Source organism: Rhamphochromis sp. 'chilingali' (genome assembly GCF_963969265.1).
Source record: "Rhamphochromis sp. 'chilingali' genome assembly, chromosome: 11".
In the NCBI taxonomy this organism is placed as follows: domain Eukaryota; kingdom Metazoa; phylum Chordata; class Actinopteri; order Cichliformes; family Cichlidae; genus Rhamphochromis; species Rhamphochromis sp. 'chilingali'.
In genome coordinates, this window is record NC_137938.1 from 31910951 (window position 1) to 31927690 (window position 16740).

Here is a 16740-nt window from a genome sequence, read left to right on the forward strand (position 1 = left end):
ATGTTGGGGGACTGATGAGACAAAGCTGAACTTTCTGGAAGGCTTGAGTGGGGTAAATCTGGCACAAAGCTAACAGCATTTCATAAAAAACAACAGCAAACCAACAGTCAAACCTGGTGGTGGCAGTGTGATGGTTTGGGGCTTGCACTTTAGTGCTTCAGGATCGGTAACTGATGGAACCGTGAATCAGAATATCAGAATGTCCGGCCATCATTTCATGACCTGAAGCATCAAGCCCACTTAGGCGGCAAAACTGAGTCGTTAAACAGGTTCATGCAGGAAAACTCTCCAGTGTGACTGCATGAAAACTATTCTGCAAAGAACAGCAGACCAAAATTCTTCATCCCTTCAATTCAAAATTCCTTACAAAAGCTTGGTTGCAGTTTTTGCCGTCATGGGTGGCACAACCAGTTATAAGGTTTAGGGGGCAAGTAGGTTTGGATAACTCTTTTCCCCTTAATAAATGAAATGATTTTTAAAAACTGCATTCTACAGGTTATCTTCGTCTAATATTAAAATTTACTTGATGATCTGAAACATTTAAGAAATCAGAAGGGGTGCAAATAGTTTTTCACAGCACTATACATAATCGGAACTGTTATAATCATAATCTCATTTTCTGTGGTAAATATTATATGAAATTATTTCCTAAAACTAACACATTCAGCATTTTAGGTACCCCCCCCCTCAAAAAAACCTCTTGATTTAATAAATCACAGCCCTTTAATCGCTTACAGTTTCTTCTGATCTTTAGACTTCCTCCAGGCACCTGAGCTATTTTTACATCCCACCCGGCCCAACACAAATGTGAAACGGATCCTAGCCCACTGAGCTTGAGTTACCTTGTTCCAAATATAAGAACTAACTTTAAGAGGGTTGCACCCTAATGCACCCACAGAAATTTATGAGCAGAAACAGCTGCTAACCTCTCAGGATTTTCACAGCATTGCTTGCATCCCTGCCTTCCACCTCTCGTTTCATTAATCCATTTCTTGAAAGACTTCTCACCTAATGTCAAGTTTGACAAGACCACATATGCTTTTTAGATTTCTCAAAGGTCACATTTTAAAACTGCAAGCTTCACTGACATTTGGCTTTGTGTAAAACTTTCAAGTCAGTGTTGCCTTACCACATCTATTCTGAGAGTTTCTCTTCCACTTCTTAGTTTCCAGTAAAACACGGATGTATTTTTGGACTGTAACCCTGTCACAAATGTATTCACCACATTGTATTTATGCTTCTACTGTTTCGTAAACAGTAATACTGAAATATCAGATTTGAATTTGTCTTAAAACGCTCTAACATACTTCCAAATCCCTACAAAGACGTTTTAAGACCGTGGTGACGCTCTTAACTCCAAACTAATGAAGTGAGTGAGCTTCTGAAACATATTAGCCATGTCATCAGAAACTAACCCATGTTAAGTCCCTTTGCCCTCTTCCACTGACCCTGATGTTATCCAATTTATACCAACTGTGCTGAGAGGAGCTTTAAACGAACGCACAGATTAGCACCAATACAGCCAATCTGCTGCTGATTTATAGGAAAGCTGGCTGAGAATTGATCGTATCAGACAGAGCTCACTGAACTCAAATGGAAAGGACACGATGAACAAGAAAAGGGTAATGAAAATAGTCACAATAATTATAAAGGTCAGAAGTTCAGCTGAAAATTGTTGCCCGAGCTTTTAAACCTGCTTCTTTCATTCTAGAGGAGCCATGAAAAAGATGTAAGGCTAATGTCACTGAGGATGGCACAGTTTATCCAGTCTTTCCAGACTTCTAAGATGTTTCATGTTCAGGCGGGATGTTTTGGCAAAAGAACATCCTGGTGATCAAAAATGAGAATGATTTTCTTATAAAACTAATTTCATTTAATGAACACAAACCCCCAACTACATCACAATAACAAGTTTTAAAAAACAGAGCTATCACATATGTTGGGACAATGTTTTGTGAGTGATCCACCACAAAAGAAGAAAGTTGTTCAACAGTCCAGGATGACTTTTTCAGTCTTAATCTTTATGTCTTTAAAGCTAAGGCAGATGTTTTAATGTATAAATTCTATACAGATTTTAAAAATGTTCTGAATTTCTGCCAGATAATCAGGCAAATGCCAATTTGAGTATTTTCCAACTTCTTAATAACATGAAGAGTTTGGTCAGTCGTATTGAATATGAATATTTCCAAAATCACCTTTCCCAGAATTCTGATGTTACCTTAATCTGCTTGTGCAAGTAGGGAATCAAACATGCAGCAGACAAAAGAGCCAAATCTTAACACATCTTTGGGACAAACTTGCTCTTCCCGCATGAAGAAGCACAACCTGTCGGGGGGGAGGGTCACAAGCAGAGGTCACATTACACAAATCTTTTCAACAGATTGGAGGAGCGGTGTTGGATTTTAATGTAACAAAAAATATTCACAGAACATTTTAAGGAAAAGTGCCGGTAACTGAGTGGTTTGTCTCTGTCACAGGTGTAAACGATTTCAGACTCTTCCATTCAGGACTCTTTATGGGTGTAGAGGGATTTCCTCCCTGATAAGTAAGCTGTTAGAGAATATAAGTACTCAAATTCAGAGACCATTGGTTAATTCTTGTCACTTTCCTGCAACTCAATGCTTTTCAGGGTGGACTATGATAAGCCAACAAAGGTTCAGCCTTAAGCATAAAATATAACTGGATATGAAAAGTTGTCACTTGAATAAAGACTGACTCTGTAGCAACCTCTATTGATCACATCCTGGATGGAAGAAATAGTTCGATGCTGAACACTCAGTAGCTTTAAAAAACAAACAAACAAACAAAAAAACAACAAAAAAAACAAAACATAAAAAGGCTGATGAACAGAATAAATCTGTTAAATTTTTGTTTTCACATTGAGCTGTCTGTTTTATGCAGCACTGTGCCTCGTGAACGTACCACTGTGGTACAGGTTTTATCTGTGTGTCCACACCATTCTGGTGCTCTCATTTATTTGCAGGCGCTGGGGCAAGCGTGAGCGGCTCTTCCTCATCTGAATCAAACTCGACATTCTCGTCTTTAACCCACTTGCCGCTGTGGTCTTGCAGCCACCCGTCACTATGATAAAACAACAACAACAAAAAAAATAGATGAAATGCACTGAAAATCTAATAGTGACCTACATGCAGATGTGATAAAAGTAGTGAAAATGTAGGACATTAGAAAGTGAAAGTCCCACAACATTTAGGCACCTTTTCAGTTTGAGATAGTGCTCCAGCTCCCTCTTCCTCTGAGCAGTAATGGGTTCAGCCTCCTGTCTCTCTGCAGCCTGACATTCGGCAGTATCTTTTGATGGATGTGGCTCGTTATTGGCTACAAAAGGATTTGAAGCAAAATCATGACCGAGGTTTGCTCAAAATAAAAGCTGACAATAAAACATTTTCTCTAGCAGATCTTACCTGTTGAACAGACAGTAGAGTTGCTTTGTGACGTGTTCACTGAAATGCCAGACTCCCAGCATGCAGATGTCATGTTGTCACTGGGGTTTGAGCTGGTGCTTGCTGTCACTTTTTCAGATTTTGTACTTAAAAAGAATGACAAATAATTTAAATTGTGTTTTTTATTGTATGGCTTTAAATACAGACAACAACTCTCATACCAAGTAATCACTCACCTGGTTTTTCTATGGCAGCTGTTATATGGTACCGTTTTCAGCAAAGCATGATGGGTGAGCTTCCGTGTTTGTGCTAGTAATGGGGCTGAACTGGAGGGCTCCTGAAATCACAACAAGAGTAGCTCATATTTTCCACCATTACACAACTACACTGAATTGTTTAGTAAGGTGTAATTTGTTAGGGTCATATGGTAGTCACACGGGCACCACATAAGTAATTTAACAGGAGACAGCATGGAATAACAATGTCATGCAGTAATGAAAGATTACATCTGTCGAGCTTGTGATGTTTTTCCTGTGATGATTCATTGACCGTCTGCTGGCAGAATGACCCAGCTGGTTCTCATCTGTTGTTGCTTTGTTAAACACAGCTTTTTTCTGTTGGCTATGAGAGACTTGTAACCTTGACAGAGAACGCATGATTAACAGTTACTGACCTGCCTTTTTTCTTCAGCCTGGACATAGTTTTCATGTTGCCGTTTTGTTATTTCAGTCTTCAGCCGTGCTTTCTTGCCATAAAATGCTTTTAGCCCTGAGTAGAACACACAACAAACAATTGGGTTTACTAAAAAGTCAATGTAAAATGAACCAAACCTGAAAAAAAAAAAAAGTCATACTCGTTTCCCTTTGAAGTACAGCAAGTTTGGTAGATATCATGAAGACATGCAAAACTTTACCTTCATACTGTAGAAATTAAACTCGTATCGAAATGTAGGTAAAAACAACATTTTTTATATGCTGTAATTTATCTAACATACATGTTATACGGTGATACCCTTATTCAAAATACACTTTCCGGCATTTTTTCATCAGAAAATAAAGAAAACCTCCAGGGTACACATGCTTGTCTTTGACTGTTTGTGTAAGAGACAACAGACAGAGTTTTGCTTTTCCGAATGAGAAAAGTTGGATATTTAAAAAAAAAAAAAAAAATGAGGTGAAGAAAAATTAGATAGTTGTACAAGACTCTGATACTTAAAGAGTACAATTTGTTTGACAGCCATTTAAAGTGATGGAAAAACTAACATAAATTCAAAAGCATGGAATTTTTACTTATCCCTATGTACTTGTAAATATACAGTTTTAGCGTAAAAAAGTGCGACAATGTATAATTGTTTGGGTTTTTAATTCTTCCAAATAATGAGGGGATATCAAATCCAGATAATTTGAAAAGAAAAACTACTCTCTGTGACGCAGCATTAGAAAAGACACACAAAAACAGCTTACCAATGACGCAATCCAAAAACTACTGAACTTTCCAATATTTCAACTCTTTGTTATCTTGATTATCTTGACTTGAATATCTACAAATCCAATACAAAATTCCCCCCTGGCTGCTGCTTTTGAGTTTTATTGAGTGTATTCATTTACTCTGTTGGGTTCTCAACTGCTGCATCAAATTACAATACAGGTCTTGTTTTGACTGTTGTTTTGCCTGATGACTACATTGGCATTTTACTGAGGACACAACTACTGACCAGCACAGCTCCTTCAGTGGGAGACTGCGGCACCCACGGTGTGGGACGGAGAGATTTCGCAGGTCTTTCCTCCCCACTGCTGTCAGACTCCACAACAAAGACTTTAACTGAACAAACACACACATCCACACATGTGCAATAACACTAAGTACAATAATCTTTTCTGGCATCGTTGTATTTTTACTCAGTTGTATATAGCATTCGTATTCTATTTTTATCTTATTGTATATTTTTATTCTACTGTATATAGTATATTATTTTATTCTATTCTGTACAGCTGTGTACTGTATTTATTCTTATTGTATTCTAATTTTTGCGTCATAACTTTTGCACTGTCCACTTCCTGCTGTGACAAAACAAATTTCCCACGTGTGGGACTAATAAAGGTTATCTTATCTTATCTTTCTTTGATCCTCAGTTAGTTATGTAGCTTCTCCCTCTCACAAGTAGCTTTTCAGTCTTCAGTGTTGTATTTTATTTTTGAGCAGATTGTATTAAATATGCATAGTTTATGTATCTGTATTCCTCTGATTTTGTGTAGCATATGTAGCAAGGATGGCATATTAACCTGCACTTCACAGCACCTCAGATGATAGCACGACCTCATACAAGTGCCCCTCCTGCAGCATTGACTTTGAAATGCAGAGCCATTTAAAATATGGGGCACTGTCTCAATTAATAGAGCGAAAGACAAGGGATAGAAATGCTGTGCAGATGGCTAACCCTTGATACAGTGCTTCTTAATAAGACTGGGAGCGAAACTTCAGGTCCCCTGGGTCCCCAAATTGCTTTAAATAACTTTACAGGTTCAAGGTGCTCACCGTCTAGATGCCTCTTTCCTTTTCTGTGGACTGCCAACATGTCGACTGTATCAAACACAGGACGGTAGGAACACACAAGGCAAGTGTACCTATAAGATAAGGGGATAAATTACATTTAATGCCATTAGCTACACAAGTTTTTCTTTCCCAAACATATCAATGTTTTGAAGTTCACTTCACCTTCCGTTTTTCATAAGAGCAGCCTCATCTTCTGGAATAAAATTAGACAAAAGGTCTGCCACACGACGTTTCTGTAAAACGAAGTGAATAACGTTAGATAGTATGTAAGTATTACTACTTTTTTTTTTCTCCAAAGAAATAACTACAATATGTTGTTAGCTTAAAGATGCTAACACTAGCCGCATGTGTGCTCTTAGCTGAAGTCTCTGTTATTAAGCCAACATAAAATGCTGCAAATTGATCCATACCTTAAGGAGATTCAGCTGGCTTTTATCATCACCTTCTCTTTTAAAAGACATAACTGTTATGATCGACAATCTAAAAACTAATCTGAATAGCAGCGTATAGCTTCTTGGCTATAATATATAAGCTAATAGCAATGCTGCATTCATGGACAAACGGAAGATGGGAAATATAGACAACTCCCCCCTATGTGCTCAGCTTTGAGGTGGATAATTGTTTCGGCTATCGGAACTACAACGATATCTGCTTGTTTTTATAACATAAAGTCCGCATAGTCATTTGAAAGCTCGATTTGTGGCTATAGTTCATATTTACTAAATTTGCGAAAAAAAAACCCAAACTCTGTCAACTTAATATAAAACGCACAATTTTCCCCTACAGTCTTTAATGCAACACGTTGTGGCGAATCATCGGACTAGTCAGTGAACACGGCAGCCATGGCAACATATGGTTGTAGACAGCTGACTGCAAGAGTTTTGAAAACAAGTTTTTCAGCGACTTTTAGGTGTGTATTTGACAGATAAGGTACGTTATATTTGTAATCCAAGAAATTTTCTATAGAGTTTAAACGGCTGTCATTTGGAGAAAATATTGAACGCTTGGAAAAATAACGCGCGACGACATTAATTAAGTTGATAGCCTTAGCTAGCAGGCTAACTAAGCTGCTAGTTTGATAGTTATGGGCTAAAGCGGAAGCCATTATTGTAAAGATGTTATCAGCAGTGAAGTTCGCTGGTAAGCGCATTTTAGGCCCACATGGTTGTTTACCACCACACGAAAAAAGAACAATATAAGTGTTTTACGACAATGTCAGGGGAGCGAGCTCCACTACCAGCCGGAGGGGACGGCCTACTCCGAGGGAACCGCACAAGATCTTACGGCAGTTTGATCCGATCTCCGCTGTCCCCGGTGCACCAGAGACGCATTGAACATATAATTCAGCCGGGAGAGACACTGCAAGGCCTGGCGCTGAAGTATGGAGTGTCTGTGAGTATGACTGTGTTGATTTGACTCTGAGACTGAATTAGTTCAAGTATTCATATTTTGCGCCTTTAACAGTTCATATTAAGCTTATATTGAAATTTACTTGTTGCGATATGATGTCTTCTAACTGAATACTTGATTTGCCAATACTGAAATGTAAATGTGGGTGAATATTCACTTTTCTTATAGTCGTTGTTTTATTTTCATATTTATTGAGGTAGGTTATCTCAGTGGTTCAACAAAACGTTCAACTACATAATTAAGTTGTTTATTCAGCTGTTAGGGCATACTATGAAAAAGTGTTTGCCTTAAAATGGCATGTATTTATTTGGTTTCCTGTCTGCCTACTGATCTCGGTAAAAGTGAGACTTGATTTAGCCAAGTCTAATACTAATTAACAAAAGGTTCACAAGGACATCTTCTCTTTCAGATGGAGCAAATCAAAAGAGCAAACAGGCTTTACACCAATGACTCAATATTCCTGAAGAAGTCTTTGACAATCCCTGTGATATCAGACGTGGATGACTGCAGTAATGGGTTGGATGTGGCGGAGGAGGATGGCAACAAAGGCAGTGGTAACTCTGCTTCACTTCACAATGGACACATAGGGAGTTCCTCTGAGAAAAAGCAAGAAGACAGAAAAGATCTCACTCCAGGGGATTTTTTGAAAAGGTTGGATGACTTGATAAGCCAGTCCAAGCAGGCTGCAGTCAAAGGATGCCAGGAAGCAGAGAAAAGGTATAACTGTGCCTGTCGCTGGTTGCTCTTTTCTTTGCACAGTTGTTGTCCAGTCAGGGTCATTTGTAGCATTACAGAGACTTACTCTCTTCGTATTTAAGTCACTAATAGTTAGATCAGTTGGTCCTGCTTATGCATATGTTTTTAGTCATAATCCCTGGGCCATTATACTCATGCCATTCGTATTCCTAAACACAGTTCAGTGGAAATATTATGTTACTCAGATTAACATTTTTTCCTCCAGGTTAATATTGGAACATATTACTGCATGAGAAATGGTCAGTGGCAGTGTAATTTGCAAATATTGTACCTTCACTGATGTGTAAGTAATGTTGAGGTCATGGTCAAATATAATGCATTTTGATGCTAAGCATAGATATGCATGGATAGTATCTGATAGTCAGATTAGCCTAGATTGTCATGTCAAGTATAGTCATCCACCTTTCTGGCCTTCTTAGTATTTCATCAGCCACTCACAATGTGGCTGTTCAAAAGATTCCCAATGCTTAATAGCTGCTTTAAATGCAGTTTCTAATGGCCTGGTGATAGTACCAGTGCAACAGCGATATTTTTTTTTTAAGAATACCAATCAATTTAGCCTAAAGTCAGTACACTCTGAACGACTTGCTCTGTTATATATTTATTTTATTTGCCAGGTTTGCTGCACTAGAAGCAACTTGCAACAACAGGACATCAGATTGCCGGCCGCTTACGAGGTCACAGAGTGTCATTTCATCTTCCAGGATGGCAGTACAGGGGACAGTACCGCTCACTGTCACCAAACTGACCAGGAAACTGAGAGACAAGGAAGATGAGATCTTTGAACTGTGACATGTCTGTCACTCAGAACGTTAATGGAGCTTTCCCAGGGAGCCGTGATGCGCTGTTTGATCTCCAGAATAATGGAGCGTTACGGATAAAGGAATGAAAAGGAATCCCCGGTGATCCCGCTGCTGCTTAAAGTATAAAAGTGTTTTCACACTTCCATTTAAAAATTTATATTGCACAATTGTAGACTTGTTATTTATTTGGTGAGACATGCTGTAGGTTGTGAAAAGCTTCATATGACTATTCACATCTGGGAAGTTGGAAACTTGAAATTTGAAGAATTAAAAATCAATCATATTTATAGTCAGATGATCATATGGTCAACACAAAAAGGGTTTGTGTGTAACTGCCTCATATTTTCAGACTTGTAACGTTAGGAAATGGAATCTAAAACACAAGTCGTGTTTACTGTAATAATGATGATGACAATGAACTGGTTAGAATGATGGTTTTTCTATTAATGCTGAAAATGCAAGAAAAAATGTTGTAGGCTTTAGAATATTTGATAGCAATGATTGTATTGTTAAGGTTATATTTCTAATGTCTTTTCAATTTTGTATTGTTTGTTTTAAAATACATATTTTTATCCCATGTTAAATGACATTTGTTCACATTACTGCTAACAAATATTTCTTTTAGTATAACATGTAGATTTAGCTGTTTTGGGAGATTTAATGTCCAATTGGAGTTGATTTTTATCTGTTTTAACTGCCATATAAGACCAACGAATAGTCAGTAGGCCAATGAATTTAAACATTTTTTAAGCCCTACTGCGATCCAAAAATCATGAATTATAGATTGGATGTCCAAGCAGTCATGAGTAAAGAGTCTGTCTTTTTGTTGAGCTAAACATGTTTTTAAAATACAGTCATGGTCGCAGTAATTGTGCACTCTGGGGTCATTATCTTTATTTTTGGCTTGATTGTTGTCTGGACACCTCAGTAAATACAGTTTGTTGCTGCAGAAGCATCATCTTAACCACCAGATGGCAGTGCTGTACTATAGTGGTATTGTTCCCAGGCCTAACTTGCTTATGCATCGGTCCACCTGATTCATATCAGTGATTATAATGCATAATATCAGTAGTTCTGAATAATACAGTTCAAAGTCACAAATATTAGATGATACTTTGTGTCCTAGTAAAATAATCAATGCAGAATATATCTGTTTAATTTCAAGTTTGTTTTCTCTGGACACTGTCTGAATAGAAGATTAGCATCACTTACATAATATATATTTATGGACCCAAAATATCAAAAACTTGAATGACTCCACAAAGCTTTTTTTGTATCCCTCATGTTCTTTGAGAACTATGGGAAAGCAGGTTGGTTCTCAAATGACTTGTTTTATGTTGCCAGTCCTCAGTAACAGAAAAACAAGCAGTTCGGAGTCCTAGTTGAGTCTGTCTGTTGATCTCCCAGTGTCTGTTTGAAATTTAGTTCTGATGTCATATTGTCCCATCCTCCACTAGTTTATTCAGTCCTTTACAGATCTTGGTGAGGTTGGGTCTGAAGGGCCCATCAGGGTTGTACAGTTGGGTCAGGAGCTGTGGGTCGGAGTAATGGTTGAAGACATGGTTGATGCGACCATGAGATTTAGTGGTGAGGTGGGTGTTGACCAGTTTCAGCAGCAGATCCCTGCAGCTGGTCAGGATGTCTGCCATCACTGTTTTTTCAAAGGTAAAGTCCACCTGCGTCAGACAAGACATGCATTCATGTTACGTATTTCATACAAGTCAAATTGTATAATATCTTAATGTGAAGTAGCAGGATATGATGTATGAATATTCTACCAGGTTTAAAGACTTCTTAGAGATTGCATATTTTTGTTATTTTGCATCATTAATCTTCCTGCATATTCAGTTTTAATCCCAATACAGAAGTTTCAATATCAACGTATTGTTCTCTCACATTACCAAAGCAGAGAAACAAGCACTTGATTATGTGGAACTGAAATAAAACAAGCGACCCTTTAAAGCAAGGTCTGAGCCACGCGTTGATGCATAAGAGAATCCTATTCAACAGTGAATTAACCTGGACGTTTTGATGCCATGTGATTAATATATTTATTTATCTGTTTTAATTGGAAATATTAACACAACTGCAAATTGCATTTATTGTGGAAAAACTAAGGTCAGAAACCTCTTGAAGTTGCCTGATTTTCCAGCCTTGAAGTTCATGCTGCGCACAAAACATTTTCCCCATTTGAGAGTAATTGGCATTCTTTTGCAATTGGAGCTAGAAAACAAGTGCATTGGCACAAATTTCTTTCAGGTGATGTATGCTTACTCATACATCATGGATTAAAAAATTAAAGTTGGGAAGTGTACCTCATAGAAACTGATAGCTGTCATTGCTCCCTGGTGGAGCTTCTTCTTAAAGTCTTGGGCCACTGCCAGCTCTTCTGTGCTGAAGCGGTTGTTCCTGAAAAGGACGCCAATCTTGACTGCAATCTTGATGAGGTCTTTGATGACTTTCTGAGCCTCTGATTTATTTCCCAAGTAGTCTCTGGAGACCCGGTACAGTTCATCTAGGATCTCACTGGTGGTGTCATCAATGAACATTTGTACAGAGCTTTTTGTGGCCATGCTGCTGAGGATTTTCTTCTGTGCCTTCATGGCCATGTCCTTGGCATTGAACGCATCCATTGTTGCCTGAATTATGAAGACAATTAATTTAATATTTCATTTTAATGTCTGTCCTGATAAAGTTATTATACAACTATTCAACTGTTTTAATATCCACATAAACATTTTACAGCTCAGTTTGAGCGCAATTAAATTTGTGTATAGACAAAAAAATTTCATAATTATACCTGCAGAAAGAAAGCAGTGAAAAGAAATAAAATATTCATACTTTATGCTCATAAATAGCCCAACAGGATATCATTACACAGTGTGTAGTTCTCTCAGCTATAGAGGCAGAATGTTCAACATTTACAGTTTCAGCTTCCTGTGATTAAACTGATTGGTAACCATTTTCAGTTTGAAAGTTTGAATTTGTCTCTTCAGGCAGATTTCCTGTCACTACCCATACCCATCACAGTAAATCGACAGCAAATCCTGTTGGTAGGCAAGTAAAGACTAGATTGCACAACTTTTTTTGGCTGAATGAATTAGCATGGAAGTGCTAAAGAGGTCCTGTTTAAACCTGAAAGGAGAAGACACACAAGTACACTCTTAAAAGAAAACAGTTTTTCTTTCTGCCCTCGATTTAAAACAGCAGTTCCAGTTGAGTAGTTGGAGAACGATTGCTGACTACAAGGTTTAACTGTTGGAAAGGGAGGAGAAACATGTTTTACAGCAAAGTGGCGAGTCTTCCCTCATTACTTTTTAACTTTCAGATTATCATCCACTGACCCTTCTTACACATCATAAAACTCCATCTTAGTGTCAATATTAGTAACAGTTCAAGCCTTTTATTTGTCATCTTTAAATTAGAAACATACATCGACACAAACACTGAACATGTAGTGTGTTAAATTCTGAAGCAATGCCTTCATCTTATGTTAGTTACAGTGTTTGTTTTGATATCTGACATGTACTTACATTGCCAAAAGGGAAAACTACCATGGAGGAGCCTCCACAGAGGCACTTAATTTTCACTCCTGGGATTCTAACCACACCTAACATCCATCACAGAACCCCCCCCTCGGGAAGTCATCAGCATGCATACAGCACACTATGACAGAACTACAAAATCCACAGTTTTATCTTTGATTGTCAACACAGTTTGAATTAATTCTTTTTTAATTCCATCTAATTTCCCTCTAATCTCTAACATGGAAGCAAGCAGATATGAAGTGGATCACTCTCAGAGGAAAACTACATTTGAATTTGATTTCTCTGATGTTCTTGTTAGAGTGTTGCAAAGAGTGGGCAAGCAAAATAAGATTTAATTCCCACATCACCAAAAGAACAAAGATTGAAAGTATCACAGCAATAAGACTCTTACAATGGATGAAGCAAACAAGTGTGTTTGTAGAATATTAATGCTAAGTAGATAAGCGCTAGCCTTATATCTCCAGTTCCAGAAACACGGCAGCTTAAGCATGAGCCTAAATGCTTAGCTTCTGCTTCATATTAATCCATGTTTTATGAGTAACACAGAATCAACAGATATGCAGTATCTTTAGCAAACATCAGTGCCACCGAGGCAGCTGTGCATTCTCTCCTACTTCCTGTGTCACTTAGTATTGTCACATGTGCAGAATCTCAAAGTCTAAACAGGTCTCCAGTTAATAAGACTGTTTCTGAACCTCTTTCTGAGTCATTTTCTGCACTAAACCTGACTTGTGGCCTGTATGGACAAGTATATGAGGGGTGCAGGGAGGCTGCATAGCTCAAGCATGTCCGCGCCTGCTTTTTTCACATTGCATCAGTGCTAGAACAAGAACAGGAAGTGAGCACCCTGAATCCACACGCTACCTCAATTTTTCTAACTGGGTCTACCTTTGAGTGGAACGTCGAAACAGGATGTAAACACTATTTATTAAGCGCATATTTTCTGTAAGCTGTCAGCTATCAACAACTGTAACTCCTGTGATGCATTTCTTTCCTCCCTGTTTATTGTTATTAGCAACATCATTTAAAATATGATGTTCAAGTCGCCCAGTGCCAGCAATGCACAGTCAGCAGTGTGAGCAAATGACTCCACCATTCACTCATGAATGAAAAAGTGATCGAGTCACATTAACGATCATATCATGCAAATAAGTAGCACTCGCTGTGATTCTCCCCATCACTGTTATGCATCCCACTCCCAGCTCCAAAATTCATTATAAGCAAACAGTCACTTTTATAGCATATCTCTAGTAGGGTTTATTTTACATGCACAACCATTAATTTCAAACAAGTGTCACATTTCTAATAGCTCCCTTTGTTACAAAAGCTTTGGGGTCCCTGTGGGGAATTCAAAAACATTCATAAGATTAATTTCCCTTAACAGTGATAATGAAAGTAGAGCAGTGTGACAGCTATTTCAGTTTCATACTTCAGTCTCATTTATTTGCTAAAAAGACTACTGGGATCGGAAGGATGTGCACTGTGCGCAGTCATCAGCCAGTATTCCACACAGTGAAACTCCCACAGCACGAGACAGGTCGCTGTTTGGCCTTTTGTGCATCAGCATTGTTTATTTTATGCAGCGCTGTCAGGGGGTTGAGGCTGTTTGGGTAACACTGGAACATTTCGATGCTACAGCAGCATATTGCCATAAAACCAGTGTTTTGTAATGGACATCATTCAGTCGATCATGTCGAGGATGCGCTCAATGTTGAGCAGCAATTTTCTGGTACAAATGGATAGAAGAGGGCCTTTGAGCATTTATCAGTTTGTTGTTGACATCCACAGGGAGTGACTCCATTATATGTTCAAGTGTTTGTTTCCCTCCCAAATGCCTGAAACTGCATGCTGTGTGAAATCTAATGCTGGAAGGAAAAGCACAAAAATGCAGAAGTAGAACTATCAGAGCAGAGATGGCCTTAATCAGTTTCAGAGCTGCTGTAACATCCAGGCAGTGCAGAATCTTTAAATGGTAGGTTAATGGACAGTCAAAGAGAGTTGTCCTTATTGGTGGAGTCATCCAGGCAGGCAGGAGAGGTAAATATTTAGCATTCCTCAGATGACTCAAGCATTAAGCCTGAGTGTTTTTGTGTTTGTTCGTGTTTCTACATGTTTTTAGTTGCAAGGATGACAGAGTGTATGGCCAAGCAAAAGTCATTTTCCTGCAGTTTTTGTCTGCAACTTTTTAGCAATAAAAGATTTGTTTGATGTTTCGTGTGTACTTACGTGCTTGCATCTTTGTTTATTCTACTGTTTTTGTGTTATGAAAATAGATCTGCTCGCACGCCCCCTTTGACTGAGCCAATCTAAATATTCTTTGTAATGTTCCTAGAGTGCAGCTGAGCATTATCTATGAAATCCTCACTGTTTCTCATACCAGCCCTGAGATTTCTATACTGGATTGTAGCTTCTGGGACCTAAAGGAATGTATGTTCCCTTTAGTTGCCTTTTTTCATACTGAACACTGAGAATATTCTGGGAACAGCTCAGAGACACGAGTCTGTCATGCCATTTTTTAGAAAGGTCATCATTGATTGGCGGTAGTTGCATTAGTACCTGATGATATTCTGGACAACCTGAGACAATAACAGCATAAAAAATAGGAGAAGTTTCTGTGTCCTTACTCAGCAGGTTTTTGTAATAGATCAGTATCTTGCTGAATAAAATGTCACTTCCGTTGTATGTTTTGAACTGTGGGTAATTGTTGTAGTTTGTGATCCTGTTTTTCAATTATATAAATATATAAGTATATAAAGTGTTTTATACAGGTTTCTAAGAATTAATTTTGCTTTATGTTATTGTTATTAACCAAGTAATACTTTTGTTTCAGTAAAGATGACTGCTTTATAGGTTTAGGTTAAACGAGGAAGCGTTTTGAAATCCTCTTAAAGCAGATATTGCAGTTTCTCTTTCAACATTGCACAACTTAGCAGAGTTGTTCAAGCCTGCCACACATCTGTACTGCCTCAAAAGGGAAGCGAAACAGAGCCGTTGGCGCACTGGCGAGGAGTCATTACCAAAGGCCCTCAGCGTTGTATTTGTCCCTTGAATGTGTGCGGCCATGAGAGCTATGTTGCAAGCTTTCACTGTCTTTGGCTTGGGCTTAACATGCTTCAAATCAAAGTAGGCCAAAGAAGAACTAAAGTTCACTGCCTTGAGATTTGAGTTGAGCAACTCTCAGCCTGTGCAAACAAAAAAATGAGAGCTCTACATCTGTGCCTGTCACTGTACTTGTCCCAGCATGACTGTGAGCATACATGCATATCTTCCAACTCGTGTTCAAGATGGGGAAGTGAAGCAAAGTCACACAGTTTCCAGTCATCCCTCTTCTTAGCTAACCTCTGTTGGAAACCCTTAATTAATACTCTTAATTTTTAGGAGATTAAAGAAATGGAGAGACCACAGATATCTAGTCCCAGAGGTTGTTTTTTTTACTGGCATATGAACACAGCAGAAGTTTCTTACCTGTGTGTGCGTGCTGAGTCCCCCTCCCTCCTTGTCTGTGTCAGATGTCTGCCTCTGCTCTGTGTATCAAGTTGACAGCACAGGCTGGTCAATTTAACGGGATCCCTTCATCTTAACTACGAACAGAACCAAAACCTAAAAAGAGCCCTCCTGCAGCGCTTCTGTCAGTGCTTGCCACCCTTTTCTTAAGATAATGTTGAGTTGTACTTCCTTGAGGAACTAAATTGCTGTGACACACCCCTTAGTGTGTGTGTATGTCTCTCTCTCCCTCGCTCTCTCTTCCTCTCTCTCTCTTGCCTTTTCTCTCTCTATACGCTATCATGTGTTTCCCTCTGAAATTCAAATTCAAACTCTTCCAAACCACTGTATTTCTCTCTTAGCCTCGCTCTTCACAATTTGGCACTCTGAATCGGCTTGTCTCTTTCCCTGCTCTTCTCTGTATTGCTGACGCTGTGCCTCTGCTTGTTCTGACTAGTGAAAAACCCAGAAAGAATTTACGAATAATCCAGTGATGCAGCCCATTGAAAGGGGAGAGGCTTAACTCTTTTTTTTACTGCTGTTCACCTTCGCTGGAATGTGGCTCCTGTCAGTTCTGCTGCGCGCCATGTCCCTCCCCGCATGTCTCTTTTTGAAGGTAGAATCAAAACAATGAGTAGCCAGGAGTGTGTCTGACGTACACAAACAGTCAGAGATCACTAACTGTTCTACAGCTTTTTTTTTATGTTTAAAGATTGTGTAGAAACACAGCACCAATGTGATAATTAACAAAGTTAAAGCTTTATATTAGTTCTTTTCTTTAGTTGT

The 16740-nt window shown here is 38.6% G+C and overlaps 3 protein-coding genes across 3 annotated transcripts; 1 reads left to right on the top strand and 2 right to left on the bottom strand.

The window, feature by feature from the left end:
* Positions 1-1870: 1870 nt before the first annotated feature.
* scnm1 (sodium channel modifier 1) lies at positions 1871-6554 on the bottom strand. Its single transcript, XM_080897619.1, has 8 exons — positions 6365-6554; positions 6117-6187; positions 5937-6025; positions 4075-4169; positions 3638-3738; positions 3423-3547; positions 3216-3336; positions 1871-3081 (listed from the first exon to the last, which is right to left on the bottom strand). Exons 1-8 carry the CDS (start codon positions 6413-6415, stop codon positions 2970-2972), a joined length of 765 nt encoding a protein of 254 aa, XP_080753745.1. The 5' UTR covers positions 6416-6554; the 3' UTR covers positions 1871-2969.
* A 238-nt stretch (positions 6555-6792) lies between these two features.
* lysmd1 (LysM, putative peptidoglycan-binding, domain containing 1) lies at positions 6793-9500 on the top strand. Its single transcript, XM_080897620.1, has 3 exons — positions 6793-7346; positions 7774-8081; positions 8738-9500. The coding sequence occupies exons 1-3, from the start codon at positions 7116-7118 to the stop codon at positions 8910-8912; spliced, it is 714 nt and encodes a 237-aa protein (XP_080753746.1). The 5' UTR covers positions 6793-7115; the 3' UTR covers positions 8913-9500.
* Positions 9501-9639: 139 nt separating this feature from the next.
* On the bottom strand, positions 9640-16418 carry tnfaip8l2b (tumor necrosis factor, alpha-induced protein 8-like 2b). Its single transcript, XM_080897621.1, has 3 exons — positions 15937-16418; positions 11239-11562; positions 9640-10599 (listed from the first exon to the last, which is right to left on the bottom strand). The coding sequence occupies exons 2-3, from the start codon at positions 11554-11556 to the stop codon at positions 10357-10359; spliced, it is 561 nt and encodes a 186-aa protein (XP_080753747.1). The 5' UTR covers positions 11557-11562; positions 15937-16418; the 3' UTR covers positions 9640-10356.
* Between the last annotated feature and the right edge of the window lie 322 nt (positions 16419-16740).

What these genes read in the sequence shown, in the direction of transcription:
- scnm1 (XM_080897619.1), bottom strand. Translation starts at nt 6,415, where the DNA reads ATGTCTTTTAAAAGAGAAGGTGATGATAAAAGCCAGCTGAATCTCCTT. An exon ending in GCTCTTATGAAAAACGGAAG is followed by an intron (nt 6,026 to 6,116) that starts GTGAAGTGAACT and finishes CTTATCTTATAG; the next exon opens with GTACACTTGCCTTGTGTGTT. An exon ending in CACTATCTCAAACTGAAAAG is followed by an intron (nt 3,082 to 3,215) that starts GTGCCTAAATGT and finishes GTTTTATCATAG; the next exon opens with TGACGGGTGGCTGCAAGACC.
- lysmd1 (XM_080897620.1), top strand. Translation starts at nt 7,116, where the DNA reads ATGGTTGTTTACCACCACACGAAAAAAGAACAATATAAGTGTTTTACG. An exon ending in CGCTGAAGTATGGAGTGTCT is followed by an intron (nt 7,347 to 7,773) that starts GTGAGTATGACT and finishes CTTCTCTTTCAG; the next exon opens with ATGGAGCAAATCAAAAGAGC. An exon ending in TGCCAGGAAGCAGAGAAAAG is followed by an intron (nt 8,082 to 8,737) that starts GTATAACTGTGC and finishes TTTATTTGCCAG; the next exon opens with GTTTGCTGCACTAGAAGCAA.
- tnfaip8l2b (XM_080897621.1), bottom strand. Translation starts at nt 11,556, where the DNA reads ATGGATGCGTTCAATGCCAAGGACATGGCCATGAAGGCACAGAAGAAA. An exon ending in CAGCTATCAGTTTCTATGAG is followed by an intron (nt 10,600 to 11,238) that starts GTACACTTCCCA and finishes TGTCTGACGCAG; the next exon opens with GTGGACTTTACCTTTGAAAA.